General features: G+C 51.2%; 1 protein-coding gene across 1 annotated transcript; it reads right to left on the bottom strand.

Annotated features, from left to right (window-relative positions):
* Nucleotides 1–1,513: 1,513 nt before the first annotated feature.
* On the bottom strand, nt 1,514–15,971 carry KCNJ9 (potassium inwardly rectifying channel subfamily J member 9). Its single transcript, XM_033136037.1, has 3 exons — nt 15,759–15,971; nt 4,915–5,878; nt 1,514–2,291 (listed from the first exon to the last, which is right to left on the bottom strand). Exons 2-3 carry the CDS (start codon nt 5,840–5,842, stop codon nt 1,963–1,965), a joined length of 1,257 nt encoding a protein of 418 aa, XP_032991928.1. The 5' UTR covers nt 5,843–5,878; nt 15,759–15,971; the 3' UTR covers nt 1,514–1,962.
* Nucleotides 15,972–16,224: the final 253 nt, after the last annotated feature.

The raw sequence follows: 16,224 nt of genomic DNA on the forward strand, positions 1-16,224 counted from the left end.
AGAGAGTGTCCCTGTTCTGCTGCAACAAGCTCCCCCCTTCGTTGTCCTCCCAGAACACGCAGAGAATGAAAAGAGCAGAACAGGGTCCAGAGGTGCAGAGACTGTGGTTACCAGATATCCCCGTTTCCCGGGGACAGTCCCTGGATTTACAAATCTGTCCCTGGACAAAATTGTCCCGGAATGTCCCCGGATTTCATTTAACGTCCCCAAATTTATATTTTAAGTGTTGTAGATTTTATTAGTAGGGAATGAATGTTGCGTGATTGGTTCAACGGCACAAGGCACATCATATGGGGACTTCCGGCGAGGCAAAATGGTGGGCACCACGGCAGCGGGCAGCTCCTGAAGACAGCCAGAGCCAACTGCGCTACCAGCCTGGCTCCGGGCTGCTGAGACTGCTGCTGCCACCGCCACTGCCAAGGGGGCACCGGGGATGCCCGCTGTGTCAGCTGGGGGAACCGCTGCCCCCCCATGACCCAAATTGAGCCGGAAGCGAGAGCACCCGGCCACCCAGCCGACTGACCAGCTGCATTCCGGGGCCGATGAAGGGAGAAGGAGGAGAAGGGAGAGAGAGAGAGAAGAAGGAGAAAAAAGAGGGGAGCCCCGACCTTGCTGCGCCAGTAAGGACGAGAGGTAGGAGAGCACCAGGAGGGCAAGGACACGTGGCCGAGCCCAGGCCCGACCCAAGCCTGCTCCATGGCAGCTAGCGCTCCAAGAGAACAGGCCAGTTCCCAGAGGAAGGCCGTGTGACAGAGGCAACCACAAAAGAGAAGATATTACTTCTTAATAATTATTTTTTTAAAAAAACTTTTTTCCCTTCTTTTCAAAAAAAAAAAAAAGTGTCCCCAGATTCTTTGAAAAAAATCTGGTAACCTTAGTGCAGACACAATTTGACACTGCTTGGGAAACATCCGGGAAAGGGGGGAAGGAGGGGCCCTTCAGTCCTGGCCACCTCCCCAAAGGTACAAAATCTGCTGGGATGTGTTGCTGAGTTGCATGCCATTTCCTGAATAGAGAGTTCACCGTCAACGGAGACCTGCACCTTTCTGCAGACCTGCGTCTGACTAATAATAATAATAATAATAATAATAATTTATTTATACCCTGCCTGCCCATCTGGCTGGGTTTCCCCAGCCACTTCAGCCAGTGCAGAATTCATCAGCCAGGTCGCTCGCTGGACTTCCAAGTTACAAGGCAGGAGGTTCCCACGAAACATTAGGAATCTTTTTCTGGTGCTCAGAGCTGTCTGACTGTGGGATGGGCTTCCTCAGGAGGAGGTGGTGGACTCTCCTTCCCTGGAAGTTTTTAAATGAAGCTTGGCTGGCCGTCTGTCAGGGATGGTTTAGCTGTGATTCTTGCATTGCGGGGAGTTGGACTAGAGGACCCTTAGAAGTCCCTTCCAAGTTGACAGCTCTGTGATTGTAAGGAAGGGAGGCGGGTTCATGGGGGTGGTTCCTGGCCAGCCTCCCATCCCTTCTCCACCCCCTTGCGAAAGACGCCCTCCCCAGCCCCAGAGTCTCCCATGAGGTTGGACCACCTCCAGGATCACCAGTCAAGACTCCACCTTCCCTCTTTATTGCCCAGGTTTATTGGCTAGCTGTACAGATACAAATGTAAGGGTTTGTGTGTGTGTCGAAGGCAAACCTCGCCAACCCCATGCCCTCTGGGTGCCAACGGATGACAGATCCCTTCGTCCCAAATCCCGGCTGCTGGGCATTGGAGACGGACGATATCTGGAGGGGTCCCAGGTTTAGGGGAACAGCTGTTTTTTACGGGGGTCGTTAAGAATCCCTTTCGGGGCCATGAAGCCCCGCATCCTCCTTCCGCTCTCCGCAGATGCAGCCTGCCACCCGCCCTGTCGCCTTTCTCTCTCTGCGGCTTGTCGGTGCTTCCTCCTCGCCGCAAAGCAGACCTGGAGCGAGGCCTCCTGGCGTGGCCTGGCCACCTCTCCCCATGGCCGCGTCAGACCTTGGACTCGCTCTCGGCACTGGCGAGGTTGCCGTTCCTCTCCTTGTCCGCGTCCTCCTCCACCGCCGCTTTCTCAGTAGTCCCTTCCTCCACCTTCTCGTCCAGCCGGCTGGGGATGGACCAGTAGAGGTGGGCATCCATGCGGGCGGCCGCCTCGGACAGTTCCCGAGCGCTGCAGCTGGGCGTGGGCACCTCAAAGGTCTGGTGGAAGCTGTTGTAGTCCACTTCGTAGAAGCCGTCCTCCAGAGAGAGGACGGACATGAAGCGGTGGCCCCACAGGACCTCGTCCATCAGGTACGAGCTTCGCGCTTGGCAGGTCATCCCTGGGGGGGGGGTCAAAGCAGAGAAAGCAAGGAAACTGAGTCAGGACGGGCAGAGTCACCAAACGCCACCTTCAGCTGGAGGCGGACATTCGACCGCCCGATCTGGTGCCCTGGCATGAAATCGATCTTATATGCGACAGTAGTTACCCTGTGGAACTCCCTGCCTATTGAGACAGCCAGGGATCTACCTTACATGAGCTGCCCACCGTTTTCTTAAGCCAAGCCATCAAGTCTCCTGCTGAGCTTTTTCATATGCAAAGAGCAGATCCGGCCCACCGATGAGGCCAGCTGAATCACCTGCCTCGGGCGGCAGAAGGCCAAGAGGCCTCACCCTGCCTGCCTGAGGAATGCTCCCCTCTTTAGTTATTTATTTATTAGATTTATATACTGACTGTTGGGTCCACCTACTATTATTTATTACTGAATTTATATACCCGGAGGTCTCAGGATGCTCCACAGAACAATCTTTCCCATCTTTTGGATGGTTGTTAAAGGGGGAAAGCCAAGGTAAAACAGGTGAAAACGCTATCAAAGGAAGAAATTCTTAGGCAACTGAATGTCTGTATAGCCCCAAGCAGCTTAACAAACAGAAAATGGCCTCACTGCCCCACTCAATTGTGCAGCCAAGAGAAAAACTGCAGAAGAGCACTTACCCCAGTTTTCAAAGCACACCAACCCTTTGGCCTGAGTTTAAGCAGCGCAGGTAACCTAGCTCAGTACTGTCTGCACTGACTTGCAGCAGTGGCTCTCCAGGTTTTCAGAAAGAGCAAGCATCCCCACTTCTACCTGGGACGTTCTGCATGCAAAGCAGATGCTCTGCCACAGAGGCTTTCATCTAAAAAAAGTAAAGTTCTAGTCCTCATGGTTCTGATTTAAATAGGAAGCTGCCTTATATTGAGCCAGACCATTGGGGGTCATCTGCTCTGCCTACCAAGCCACATTTCCCCCCCCCCCCATGTCTGGTTTTGTGGACACCTTTTCATTTCCAACCAGAGATATATAAGCTGTGCTGCCTCCCTCCCTCCCTCCCTCCCTCCCTGCATCCTGTTCTCACAGGGCCTTCTTGGTGGTGGCTGCTCCCAGGCAACTTTGGAGCTACCTCCTGGCTGTCCTTCCCTTCTGCTGGCAGGTGAAGATATTCTTGTTCCAACAGGCGTTTGGGAGCTGACTGCTTTTAAGGAAAGGCCTGGGGCCGTGCTGTTTTTATTGCAATTACTGGTGTGGTTTTTAATAGAGCTCACATGTGTATATAGTTTTATATTCTATTAATGTTTAATTGTATTTTAATAATAAAATTTTCTGTGTTTTTAGCGGTTCTTGTTTCTGTCTGTAAGCTGCCTTAGTCCTGTCAGGTAAGAAGGCAGGGAAATCATCAGAATGATTTCTCTCTCTCTCTCTCTCTCTCTCTCTCTCAGCTGTTTACAGCAATAAACCACAAAACTGTTGTATGGAATTATCATTTGCGGAAGATTATTGTACTTTGAGGAGATAGTGATCTGGCATGGTCAGCTCTCCGTCTTCCTGACTCTGGTTAGCGTGTTTTATTGCTTTCCATATCCTTTATGAAAAGGCCCTTGATATGTGGATGAAACTGGTCAGCAAAGCCTTTGATGTAGAGTAGCTGTGGTTGAGCCTGCGCTAGTCCAACAGGACACAGGTCTGTAAAATACCTAGTTTCTTAGCTTGCCAGTCGGGAGCTCCGAATAGGCTGTGGCCACAGTGCCATGCATCAAGACTACCTGGGGGTCACTTCGCCACTTCTGACCGGGCTCCCCAGTGGCCGATTGAAGTGCTTGCTTGGTAATGTACATACAGTACTGCTTGCTATTTGGAATAAAATCTGTAATCTTCTCAACCACTTGCATTTGTAATGATTCTGAATCTAATTTTAATAATAATAATAATAATAATAATAATAATAATAATAATAATAATAATAATAATTTTTTTATTTATACCCCGCCCTTCCCAGCCAAAAACCGGGCTCAGGGCGGCTAACACCAATTAAAATCACAGCAAAAACATAAAACAATCAATTTAAAAATACAGATTAAAATACAAATTCAAAATTAAAACTGCAGTCTCATTTTCAAGTAGCCCACCAATAAAAGAATGAAGCATGAGTATCAAACAGAAACCAGCCCAAAGGCCAGGTGGAACAGCTCCGTCTTGCAGGCCCTGCGGAAAGATGCCAAATCCCGCAGGGCCCTGGTCTCTTGTGCCAGACTGTTCCACCAAGTCGGGGCCAATACTGAGAAGGCCCTGGCCCTAGTTGAGGCCAACCTAACATCCTTGTTGCTCGGGACCTCCAAAAGATGATTATTTGAGGACCTTAAGGTCCTACACGGGACATACCAGGAGAAGTGGCCCCTTAGGTACGAGGGTCCTAAGCCGCATATTTGGCAAGACACCTGTACAATAAAAACCCTATTAAAAGTCAGGGGAAATCCAGACATAAGTTAACCATTGTGGAAAGGTATCCTCTCAATTCCCTGGGCAGGTCCTTGTGGGATAGAAAAGTTTCCAGTGGCCATATAAAACTTGGCTTATGGGTTAGATAATTTTTTGGGGGAGTAGTGGTAGTGGAGTGTCTCCCTCCCTCCCGTACCGTCCCCCTGCCTACCTGTGGCCTCGACCATCCCCTCCAGGATGACGACGATCTCGAAGTCGTCCTTCTTGAGCTGTTCCCGGGAGACCTCCCAGAAGGGGCTGTGCTCGTTGATCTCATGGCTGATGATGAGCGGGGAGACCAGGAAGAGGCGGTCGTCTCCGGTCTCGAAGCCCACGTTGATGTCCGTCTGGTTGAGGGGGATGAACTCCCCTTCCTGGGTCTGCTTGGACTTGATGAGCTTGGCTCGGATGGAGGCCTCCACAATGTGCGAGTTGCGCAGGTCCCCCACGCGGAACATGAGGCAGAGGCGGTCGTCGCGCAGGGAGACGACGGCGTGCGAGGAGAAGACCAGCGTCTCGGCCCTCTTGTTGGGCTGCGAGATCTTGACAAACATGCAGCCCACCATGAAGGCGTTGACCATGGAGCCCAGGATAGCCTGCAGCAGGAGAAGGATGATGCCCTCGGGGCACTTGTCCGTGATGACCCGGTGGCCGTAGCCGATGGTGGTCTCCGTCTCGATGGAGAAAAGGAAGGCCGAGACGAAGCCGTTGAGGTTGTTGACGCACGGCGTCCAGGCGTCGTCGCCCAGGTGGTCCAGGTCTCCTCGGCAGTAGGCGATGAACCACCAGATGAGGCCGAAGAACAACCAGGTGCTGGCGTAAGCCAGGATGAAGACCAGCAGGCTGAAGCGCCATTTGAGGTCCACCAGCGTCGTGAAGATGTCCGTCAGGTAGCGGTAGGTCTCGTGGACATTGCCATGCTGGACATTGCACTTGCCATCCTTCTCCACATACCGCTGCCTCCCCCGCTTCTTCTCCGCCTTCTCGGGCTCCTCGCCCAGGCGCCGCAGGGCTGCCGGCTTGAGCTGGGGGCCCGGGACCTTGGCTTCGGGCGCCAGGGGCTCATGGATGGAGGAGAAGGCCGAGTTGTCCTTCGCCATGTTAGCGCTCGCGGGGCCCGGGCAGCGGCTCCGAGTCTGAAAAGGGGGAAACACACAAGGCCGGGTTAATGCTGGAAGCTGCCTGGTGCAGAGCCAGGCCGCTGACTACAGTGTTGCCTGCTCTGACTGGCAGCTGCTCTCTGGGGTTTCAGGCAGGAAAGGGCATTTTCCCAGCCTTTCTTGGAGATGCTGCTAGTGGGGATTGAAGCTGGGGCCTTCTGCTTGCCAAGCAGGTGCTCTGCCACTGACATAGGGCCCTCCCTTCAAAAGCAAAGCAGGATTCTAGTCCTCATGATTCAGAATAAAGAGTTTACCTGAGGAAAGCTGCCTTATACTGAGTTGGACTATTGGGGTCCATCTTGCTGAGTTCTGCCTTCACTGACTGGCAGCAGCAGCTCTCCAGGATATTCCAGGCCGGGGATCTTTGCCCAAACTTACCTGGAGATGCCAAAGGGGACGAAATCTGGGACCTTTTACCAGCAAACTATTCAAGTGCTCTCTTTTACATCCACCAGAGGCCAGTTTTGGAACCCTTCCCCACTGACTCCATGCCATGCCCGCTCTGAACCAGCTGGCAGACAGCGCTATGGTTGGAGCCGGGCGCAAGTTGCTACCCAGGCAATAAGCAGAGAAGATGAAACAGGAGCAGCGACGAGGGAGGCTGTTCCACAAAACGGAAGCATTTTATCTTCAAACGGTAAAACCAGAAAAGTGTCAAAATTTGAGAGTGCGATTGTGCAATCACAAGGCGAGTGTCACTCCTTTCCTTTATTTTTAAGCCTTTTATGCTTAAATCTTCACTGTGAAAACTGCATCCGCTTGCCAAATCCTGGCTAGTGTTATAGAGACCTTTCTTGATGTCGTGTCCAACCCTTCCCTGGTGTCAATCACAGAGCCCCCAGAGGAAGATCGTGGACCTTCAGGAATCACAGAACTGCAGAGCTGAAAGGGACCCCAAGGGTCATCTAGCCCAACCCCCTTGAAGTGCAGGAATCTCAACTAAAGCATACAAGACGCAGGTTTTTGGCATTTTGCTCTTCACTCTAGCCACACACACCCAGCCTTATTATGTTGACCTTGCCTCTGCACCAGGTTTGGACCAAGACTGATGCTCTGGACCCGACTTGTTTGGACTGTGGGTGTTCTGCTTAGAGGCTTTGGTCTCCTGGGATTGGGACCCTCATCCCTGGGAACGAGACTAGATGCTAGAGGGTGCCAGTTCTACCTTCTGTACATCCACGGATGCTGGGGAGAGGAGAGGAAGGTGGGCTGGAAGGAGAAGGAAGGAATGTTATGCTAAAATTCAGGAATATTATTTCAAGATTCAACAGTGGAACGGTCTCCTTTGGAAGGCGGTGGACTCTCCTTCCATTCTTGGTAACATGGTTGTAGTGGTCGAGTCCTTTAAGTTCCTGGGCACTATAATTTCTCAAAATTTAAATTGGTCAGACAACATCAATATTATTATTAAAAAGGTCCACCAAAGATTGTATTTCTTGCGACAACTAAGAATATTTAATTTGCCCCAAGAATTGTTGATCCAGTTTTACAGAGGTACCACTGAAACTGTCCTCTGTAATTCTATTACTGCCTGGTATGGCATAGCCTCTAAGCTGGGTAAGAAGAGGCTCCAAAGAGCAGAAAGAATTGCAGAGAGGGTAATTGGTGTTAGTTTGTCTCCAATAGAGACACTTTATGCTGCTTGAGCCAGGAAGAGAGCAGAGGGAATCGTCGCAGACCCTTCGCATCCCGGTCATTGCCTGTTTGATCTACTTCCATCCGGACGTCGTTACAGGACTCTATACACAAAAACACCTAGGCACAGGAATAGTTTTTCCCCTTGCGCCATCAAACTGTTGACTTTGTAGTTGTGTGCGGAAGGGAGGTAGGTCAGTTGGTGGTATGGGCTTCCTTTGTTGTGCTGTTGTATCGTGAGGGGAATAGTGTTTGTATGAGGTATGTTTTCTTTACATTGCAATGTAGTCGAAGCAAAATTCCAAGTATGACTGATACTTGGCCAATAAAACTATTCCTATTCCTTCGAGGTTTTAAAACAGTGGTTGGACAGCCATCTGCCAGGGATGCTTCAGTTGTGAATTCTGCATTGCTGGGGGTTGGACTAGATGACCCCTGGGAACCCTTACAACTCTACGATTCCATTATTCTATGAGTTTTGTGGCCCCTTAAGCGCTTGCAGGCTTACTGTGGCACCAGATTACATGGAGAAGAGTCCAGGTTGTGAACCCACCACCACTGAGAAAGCAGCCCAGGGTCCCACAGTTGCCTTTGTGGCAGAATAGCCCACAAAGGTTCTGTTTTGTGAATTTTTGATGTAACAGACCAATGGTGGCAGCCACTGGGCCCCGCGGGGAACCCTGGAGTCTCCAGAAAGCGCTCTGTTAATTTTGCTTGCAAGAACATTAACTGCTCCCAGGAAACATTATTAATTTTTTTGCTACCATTCCTGCACCCGCTTAGCAATTAATCGCGGGCCCTGCATCGCACATTCCTATTCCCAGGGATCGCTGGCTGCAGAAAATATCATTTTCATGCTGCTGCAAAAACATTAGCATTATTCACCCTGCTCCTGGCATGTGCCTGTGTGTTTTTAAACTCCCTGCGTGGGGGGTGGGACCTGCTGGTGCTAAAACTGGCACCCTTTTCACATGGTGGGTTCAGGGAGAGGGTGACGTGGATGGGGGAAAGAAAGGCTCTCACTAAGTGGGTATTGTGCCTAGACAGGCATCAGTTTTTTTAACACACACACCTACCTCTGCAGGTGTAAACACAGAAAAAGTGGGATTTACGTAACAGCCATGTTTCTCCGCACAGGGAGACATTGGATGCTGAAATTCACAGAACAGGAAGCCTTCTTCCTGCGGCTTCTGTTGGCTGGGACTCCTGAGCTGTGATTCCTGCACGGCAGGAGGTGGACTAGATGGGGGCCCTAGGGGGGGCCCTTCCAGCTCTGCAATCTGTGATCCTAAATTTATATCCTGCCCTCCCTCCCGAAAGAGCGCAGGGTGGCAAACACCAAAGAAACTAAAGGGAATGGGGAATGATTGCAATGCACACAGAGACTGGGAAAGGGCTTGAAGGCAACATTCTGTCTGCCGGATCAGACCTCTGGCTCATCCAGTCCAGCGTTCTGCCCTCACAGTGGGCAATTGGTAGCCCCAAAGGGAATCCCAAGAGCCCTCTGCCCTCCTGCGGTTTTGAGCAACAAGGCTATTCGGAAGCACTGACTGCCTCCATCTGTGCGGGCAGCAGACCACAGGCATTGTGGCTAGTAGCCATTGATAGCCCTCTCCTCCGCAAATGTGTCTAACCCTCTTTTAAAGCCACCCAGGTTGGTGGCTATCGCTGCCTCCTGTGGCAAGGAGTTCCATAGTTCAACTATGTGATCTAAGGCTTGCACACTTCAAAATTTGAAGTTGCAACCACGAGGCCTAGAAACTTAGCCTTTAAAAAAATGCAGTATGCAATCCTTCCCCCTCTGCCTCAGTTTGTTGTTGTGGAAGCTAAAATAAGTTGCAAACATCACTTAAAGCTTCAAGTCACATGCTTATCTCCCATGCGTGTTTAAAGGCTTGTTTCGGGTCATTAGACTGGAGGAGAAGACCCCCCAACTCCCTCCCAGGGTACCTGTCCTGCTCTGGGCCCACGGATTTGTGCCTCCCTCAACAGGGCTGGTGGCAAAGCTGTGAGGAGAGCGGGTGGGTGTGCTGTCGAGGCCCAGATGGCTCGGCTGATTAAGCACAGCTCTATTTTTAAGCTGCGTCCGCAGCAATAATTGAACAATTACACCCGTTCCCGATAAACCGTGTCTGTCTTTGGTTATTAATAGACAGTGTTTGGGGAAAGAGGCCACTCTCACCTGAGAAAAGGACCCTTGGCCTGTTCACAGACTCAAAGAATTGTAAGGTTGGAGGGGACCCTGAGGGTCATCTAGTCCAACCCCCTGAAATTCAGGATTCACAGCTCAAGAATCTCTGGCAGGAGGGCGTCCAACCTCTCCTTAAAAAGCTCCAATGAAGCTTTTTGCAGGGAGGGGTCCAGAGAAGAGGACCCAAATCAATGGGTTTAAATGACAAGAAAAGAGAGTCTGACTAAATATCATTAAGAACTTTCTGCCAGTAAGAGCTGATTGACAGTGGGACAGACTCCCTCGGGAGGTGGTGGATTCTCCTTCCTTGGAAGTTTTTAAGCAGAGCTTGGATTGGCAGCCTGTCAGAGATTCTTTAGCCGTGATTTCTGCATTGCAGGGGTTGGACTAGATGGCCCTTGGATACCCCTTCCAACCCTGTAATTCTACAGTTCTGTAAAAATGATGCAGAAGGTGGATTGAGAGAAGGTTTGCTTTCATAGGATACCCAAACTTTTGGGTCAATTGACCGGCAGTAGTTTCAGTATGGAAGGAAGATTGTGTTTTGTTTTATTTTATTTTTCAAAAAAGCAAAAAGCAAAAGAGTCAGAATTAATTTACAGGATTCACTGCCCCTCATTGCCTTTTAAATCCCAATTTCGCAAGGGGACCCAGACTCCAGAGGACACCCACCCTCCCGCCTTTCATATTGATGGTTTGCAGGTAGACTCTCTCCCCTCTCCAGAGCGCAGAGCAGAGGAGGCCGTGTGCTTCTCTTATGTCAGACACGACGCTAGGAGCAGATTGCTGCAAAGTTGGCAGTGCTTTAAATCACAGGTCTGGGGGCAAAGGTCCCAGAAACCCCTCCCTGGGCCCAACTCTGTACCCCAAGGCTGAGCCCTGCACACCCAGGCCCTTAGAAGCCCCTCTTGAGCTCTTCTCTGCCAGTGAAAGATTGAGGTGCCCACTGCAAAAAGAATCCAGGCGGGTTGTTTTCTGTTTTGTTTCTTGCAGCTGGGGTTCCTCCTCTTCCTGACTGCTGCTCCTGCCTTGCATTCATGCCCCCATTCCAATCTGGGACCCAGTCCATGCCAGCACCCTGGCGGAGACAAGGCTGGGTGAGCGCGGACCAGCCCCATCCCCTGTCTCCTCATAGCGAGACTGGCAAGGAGAGGGGGGAACCAGCACACCGAGTAGGGGAGCCCTGGGGAGGGGTGTGTGTGTTTGTGTGTGTGTGTGTGTGGCACCCCCCCCCCATGCACTTCAGATGCGACTTCACAATGCCAGCCCCGGATGCTGCCTCTTATTTTTGAGCCATGTCCAGGCTCCTCTCCCCTCCTGAAGCCCTCTCCATGGTCCTGATTCTTTGCCCATCAACCTAGGGGCTGCTGGCTGGTGGTTTTTGGTGGCTCAACCCTGCTGTCCGCTGGCTGCTGCTTGGAGGTTCATAAGAACCTAGGAAGAGCCTGGCTGCTGGATCAGGCCAAAGCAGGGAGGGCATCTAGTCCAGCAGATGCCCATTGTGGGAAACCCATAAGCAGGATTCAAGCGCGAGAGCCCTCTCCCTTCATGCATTTTCTAGCAACTGTCATTCAGAAGCACCACTGCCTCCAAGTGCGGAGGCAGAGCAGAGACTTAGGAGAATGGGGGGTGGGGTGTTGTGCCCCAAGGGGTCCCCCTATTTTCACTGGGGACGGGAACACAGGAAACAGCCTTATGCCGAGTCAAACCACTGAGGCCCACATTGCCCAGTATTGTCTACACTGACTGGCAGCAGAGAGGAGAGCGCTCTTGTGCTTGAGTCCTGCTTGCAGGCTTCCCAAAAGAGGCATCTGGTTGGCCACTGTGAGAACAGGAGGCTGGACTTGACGGGCCCCCTTTGGCCTGATCCAGCAGCCAGGCTCTTCTGGTGTTCTTGTGGAACCTCCAGGCCCAGAGGCAGCCTATCTGAATTCCTAGGACCTTTGGGGGATTTGGCCTCTGTGAGAACAGGAGGCTGGACTGGATGGGCTCCCCTTGGCCGGATCCAGCATGCTTTTCTTACATCCTTATGTTCTTAAGAGAAGGTTAAGGGGTGATATGATAGCCATGTTCAAATATATAAAAAGGATGTCATCTAGAGGAGGGAGAAAGGTTGTTTTTTGCTGCTCCAGAGAAGCGGACACGGGGCAATGGATTCAAACTACAAGAAAGAAGATTCCACCTAAACATTAGGAAGAACTTCCTGACAGTGAGAGCTGTTCGACAGTGCAATTTGCTGCCAAGGAGTGTGGTGGGGTCTCCTTCTTTGGAGGTCTTTAAGCGGAGGCTTGACAGCCATCTGTCAGGAATGCTTTGATGGTGTTTCCTGCTTGGCAGGGGGTTGGACTGGATGGCCCTTGGGGTCTCTTCCAACTCTAGGATTCTATGATTCTAATCCAAGGATAGCTGCTATGATCTGACTGCAGAGAGAGAGGGGGGGGGGCTACTGTCTGGATGCTGAGGGTCCCCAAAGCCTTTAGGTAAAAGGGGGTAGAAAGGCACAGGGAGCCCCCCCCCATCCATCAAACCCCCTATGCTCCCAGTGCTAAGGATATGGGTCCTATCCCGAATCATCTCCCGATGCTGAGCTGAGCTGAGCTTCCAGGATCCATTGGAAGCAGAACGCCATAGAAACTGCTTGCAGCCTGTGTCAGGATTTAACTGTTTGTGGTTGCTGGTGGGTGGGTGGGTGGGAGCTTGTTCCCAACCCCAGAGGCCTTCCTGAGAACCGTCAACCCCACCCAACGTACAAATGTTCCTGCGGAGAAGAAAAGGCTCCCTCCTCTTGCCAACCCACCAGCATCTGGTCTTGCCTTGCCCTCAATTTGCAGCCTGACTGCCCCCCCCCTTTCCCTTTCCCTTTCCCTTTCCCCACATATTTTAACTTTCTTGTTGAAAAATGAAATGCATCAGGAGGTGATGTCCTCCCCACAAAACCACCGTGCCTCTTCCTGCCCACCCGACTGATCAATTGTTAGGCACGAGGATTTGCAGGCAGAATCATAGAATTGCAGAAAGGCACCCAAAGGCTCATCTAGTCCAACCCCCTGCAATGAGGACAGGGGTCCTGAAGGGCTGTTGTTCAGCGGCAGGCCAGAAGGTCACGGGTTCAAGGTCCAGTGATGTCTCCAGGAGAGTTGTTGCCACTCAGTGTGGACCAAGGGCCTGACTCTGTAGAAAGCAGCTTCTTAGGAGTTCAGATGCCCTTTCTGCTCAAAGAAGAAGACCTTCCTTGGTCTCCCTCTGCTGCTCCTCAGCCTCTCCTACCTTTCAGGGTTGTTGTCAAAAGGATAACATTATCGAGAAGGACTGACATCCGCCTTGGTGTCAAATATTTTCTTTGCTGTTTTCATCGATGTGATGGGACTGGTTTCTTTTTCTTTTTCTGCTGGTCTTGATATTTGCTTTTCTTTAAATTGGAGTGCATGCGTGGCTTTTTAATATCTGGATTAATTGTTGTTTTACTGTCTGGTTTTAAACTCTTCATATTATATATTTTTATAAGTTACCTTGGGGGGGGTTAATTTGTTTTTTTTTATTTTGAGAAAGGCAGTTAAGAAACTGACTGACTGAAGTATCTCTAATAATACAGAGGATTTAAATATTTATTGGAAAGAGACTGGTGTCCAAAACCCAAATATCTCCTTCGGCCCTCTTTCTCCCTCGGGCTGTCCTACCAAGCAGTGTTGTTGTAAAAGGAAACAAGGGAACAGATTCACATTTATCTGGACAAGAGGCTTCAGTTCAAAACCCAACCACCCTTGAAGCTTGCAAAAGAGAGACTCCCCTGCATTTTATATCCCTCTATCAGGCTTATCCTACTTTGCAGGGCTGGTTTTGCAAGGATGAGATGTTAAAAAATTACATATTTATGAAAAAAGAGATCTTGGTTCAAGCCCCTGGCCTCTCAGGAAGTTTGCAAGAGAGCCTTAAAAAACTCTCTCTCTGGTTTTGCTGCCTTAAAAAAGTTGTTATTGCCAGGATAAAACAAGGCATAATAAGCATATACAATTCTGTGATTTTTAGGGAAATTGGCCTGGGTTCGAATCCTTTCTCCCCTGCTGATGGCCTCCTTTGGCCTTTCTCTCCCATCCCCCAGCCTTCGCTACCTTCCATGGCTGTTGTTTTCTGAATTAAAACAGGAAATGCCATTGATTTTTACTTTGCAAATCACTCTGCAATTGCCCTTGCAATGGAGAGTGGAGAATAAACGTTTTAAATAAAAATAAGTTTGCAGATTTTATGGAAAGGAAGTATAAGAGGTGGGAGGTGAGATATGACTTTCCCCCCTCAGCTGCTGTTAAGGCCTCACAGTATACTCTGCAACTCAGAACCATGAGGACTGGAAACTTGCTTTATGTAAAGGGGAAGAGCTACTAGCTCAGTGGTTAGAGCACTTGCTCTGTAGGCAGTTCAAGTTCAATCCCCAGTGCCTCCTGCTAGGGCTGGGAGAGAATCCCTGCCTGAGACCCTGGAGAGCGCCTGCCAGCCCGTGCAGACAATACTGATCTAGCTGGACCCTAAGGCAGCTTCCTAGAGAAAGGTAAAGGGACCCCTGACCATTAGGTCCAGTCGTGTTCGACTCTGGGGTTGCAGCGCTCATCTCACATTAATGGCTGAGGGAGCCAGTGTACAGCTTCCGGGTCATGTGGCCAGCATGACAAAGCCGCTTCTGGCGAACCACAGCAGCACACGGAAACACCGTTTATCTTCCTGCCGAAGTGGTACCTATTTATCTACTTGCACTTTGACGTGCTTTCGAACTGCTAGGTTGGCAGGATCTGGGACCGAGCAATGGGAGCTCACCCCGTCGTGGGGATTTGAACCGCCGACCTACTGATCAGCAAGCCCTAGGCTCTGTGGTTTAACCCACAGCGCCACCCACGTCCCAGGCAGCTTCCTAGATATACACACCTAAACTGAGGAGACTGGCTATGGCAAGTTTCATAGAAGCGAAAGGGACCCCAAGGGTCATCTAGTCCTACCCCCTGCAATGCAAGAATCACAGCTGAGGAATCCCTGACGGACAGCCATCCAGCCTCTGCTTAAAAACCTCCAATGAAGGAGAGCCCACCACCTCCTGAGGAAGTCTGTCCCACTGCCGAACAGCTCTTGCTGTCAGAAAGTTCTTCCTGATGTTTAGTCAAAATCTCCTTTCTTGTCCTTGGAATCCACTGGTTTGGGTCCTCCCTTCTGGAACAGCAGGAAACAAGCTTGCTCTCTCTTCAGATAATGGAAGATGACTATCATATCTTGTCTCAGTCTTCTCTTCTCCAGGCTACACATCCCTAACTCCCTCATAAGGCTTGGTTTCCAGACCCTTTATCACCTTAGTTGCCCTCCTCTGAACACCTTCCTGCTTGTCAATATCCTTCTTAAATTGTGGTGCCCAGAACTGGACACTGGACTCCTGGTGGGGTCTGGCTAAGGCCAAATAGAGTAGTATGTATTATTCTCTGGCGTCTGGCTGTTAACCAGAAGGTTGGTGGTTCGAGCCCACCCAGAGACACCTGTGGGTAGGATTTCTGCATTGCAGGGGGGTTGGACTAGATGACCCTTGGGTGTACCTTCCAACTCTATAATTCTCTGATTCTCCCCTTCCCCCCTGATTTGCCCTCCTCTACACACCTCCCAGCTTGTCCATAAGACCTCCACCCCTCTCACAGGAACAGTGGGTGCTGCCTTCTACCCAGTCTGACCATTGGTCTACCCAGCTCCATATTGCCTACACTAACTGGCAGCAGTGGCTCGCTAGGATTTCAGCAAGGAGTCTCTCTCAACCCTGCCTGGAGATGCCACAGGGGGGTTGAACCAGAGACTTCCACTTGCAAGACAGATACTCTGCTGCTTCCCCGTAGAAGGTTATTCTCTATATTGGCCTCCTTTCCAGCCGACTCCCACCCGAGAAGGACCCCCGCCCGCGAAGCCGCCACTAGCTTGTTTCCTTGGCAACCCAGTTCCTGCATCTTCCTCCTCCTCCTCCATCCTTTGCTAAGGCCGCTGAGTCCCTCGAGGGAGCTGTCCGCTCACCTGGTGGTGCTGAAAGCGTCCTGCCTCTTGAGGTCAGCAGCAGCAGCGGCGGCGTGGACAGCGGAGAGGGAGGGCCTGGCAGCATCCGTGGCCGCTCCCCGGCAGCGTGGCCCATCTCGCCCGGGCCCCCCTGCATGACATCCCCAGCGCCTCTTGCTCCTTCCCTCCTCCGCCTAAATTTAGCTGCAGCTCTCCAGCCCTGGAGTCAGTCTCTCCCTCTCTATATATGGGAGACTCCCCCCCCCCAACCCCGTTCCCAGGCACCCTTACTTCCCGGCCGTCGTCAAGGCAACGGCTCTGGACGTCCTTTGGCTGGGATGCTAAATGGTGGAGAGGCTGCACCGTCTCGGCTTAAAGAGAGAACCGGGAGGGGGAGCTCTGGCGGGCGAAGCAGAACCAACATCTCCGCCCCCTCCCCGAAAATGCACGACAAGGCATGATTTTGGAACTCGTCGGATGGTGTTGC

The sequence above is a fragment of the Lacerta agilis genome, chromosome 17 (genome assembly GCF_009819535.1).
Source record: "Lacerta agilis isolate rLacAgi1 chromosome 17, rLacAgi1.pri, whole genome shotgun sequence".
NCBI lineage: Eukaryota > Metazoa > Chordata > Lepidosauria > Squamata > Lacertidae > Lacerta > Lacerta agilis.

Coding starts and splice junctions, on each gene's coding strand:
- KCNJ9 (XM_033136037.1), bottom strand. CDS start 5,842: ATGGCGAAGGACAACTCGGCCTTCTCCTCCATCCATGAGCCCCTGGCG. Junction 2,292..4,914: donor GGGGATGGTCGAGGCCACAG/GTAGGCAGGGGG, acceptor CCCCCCCCCCAG/GGATGACCTGCCAAGCGCGA.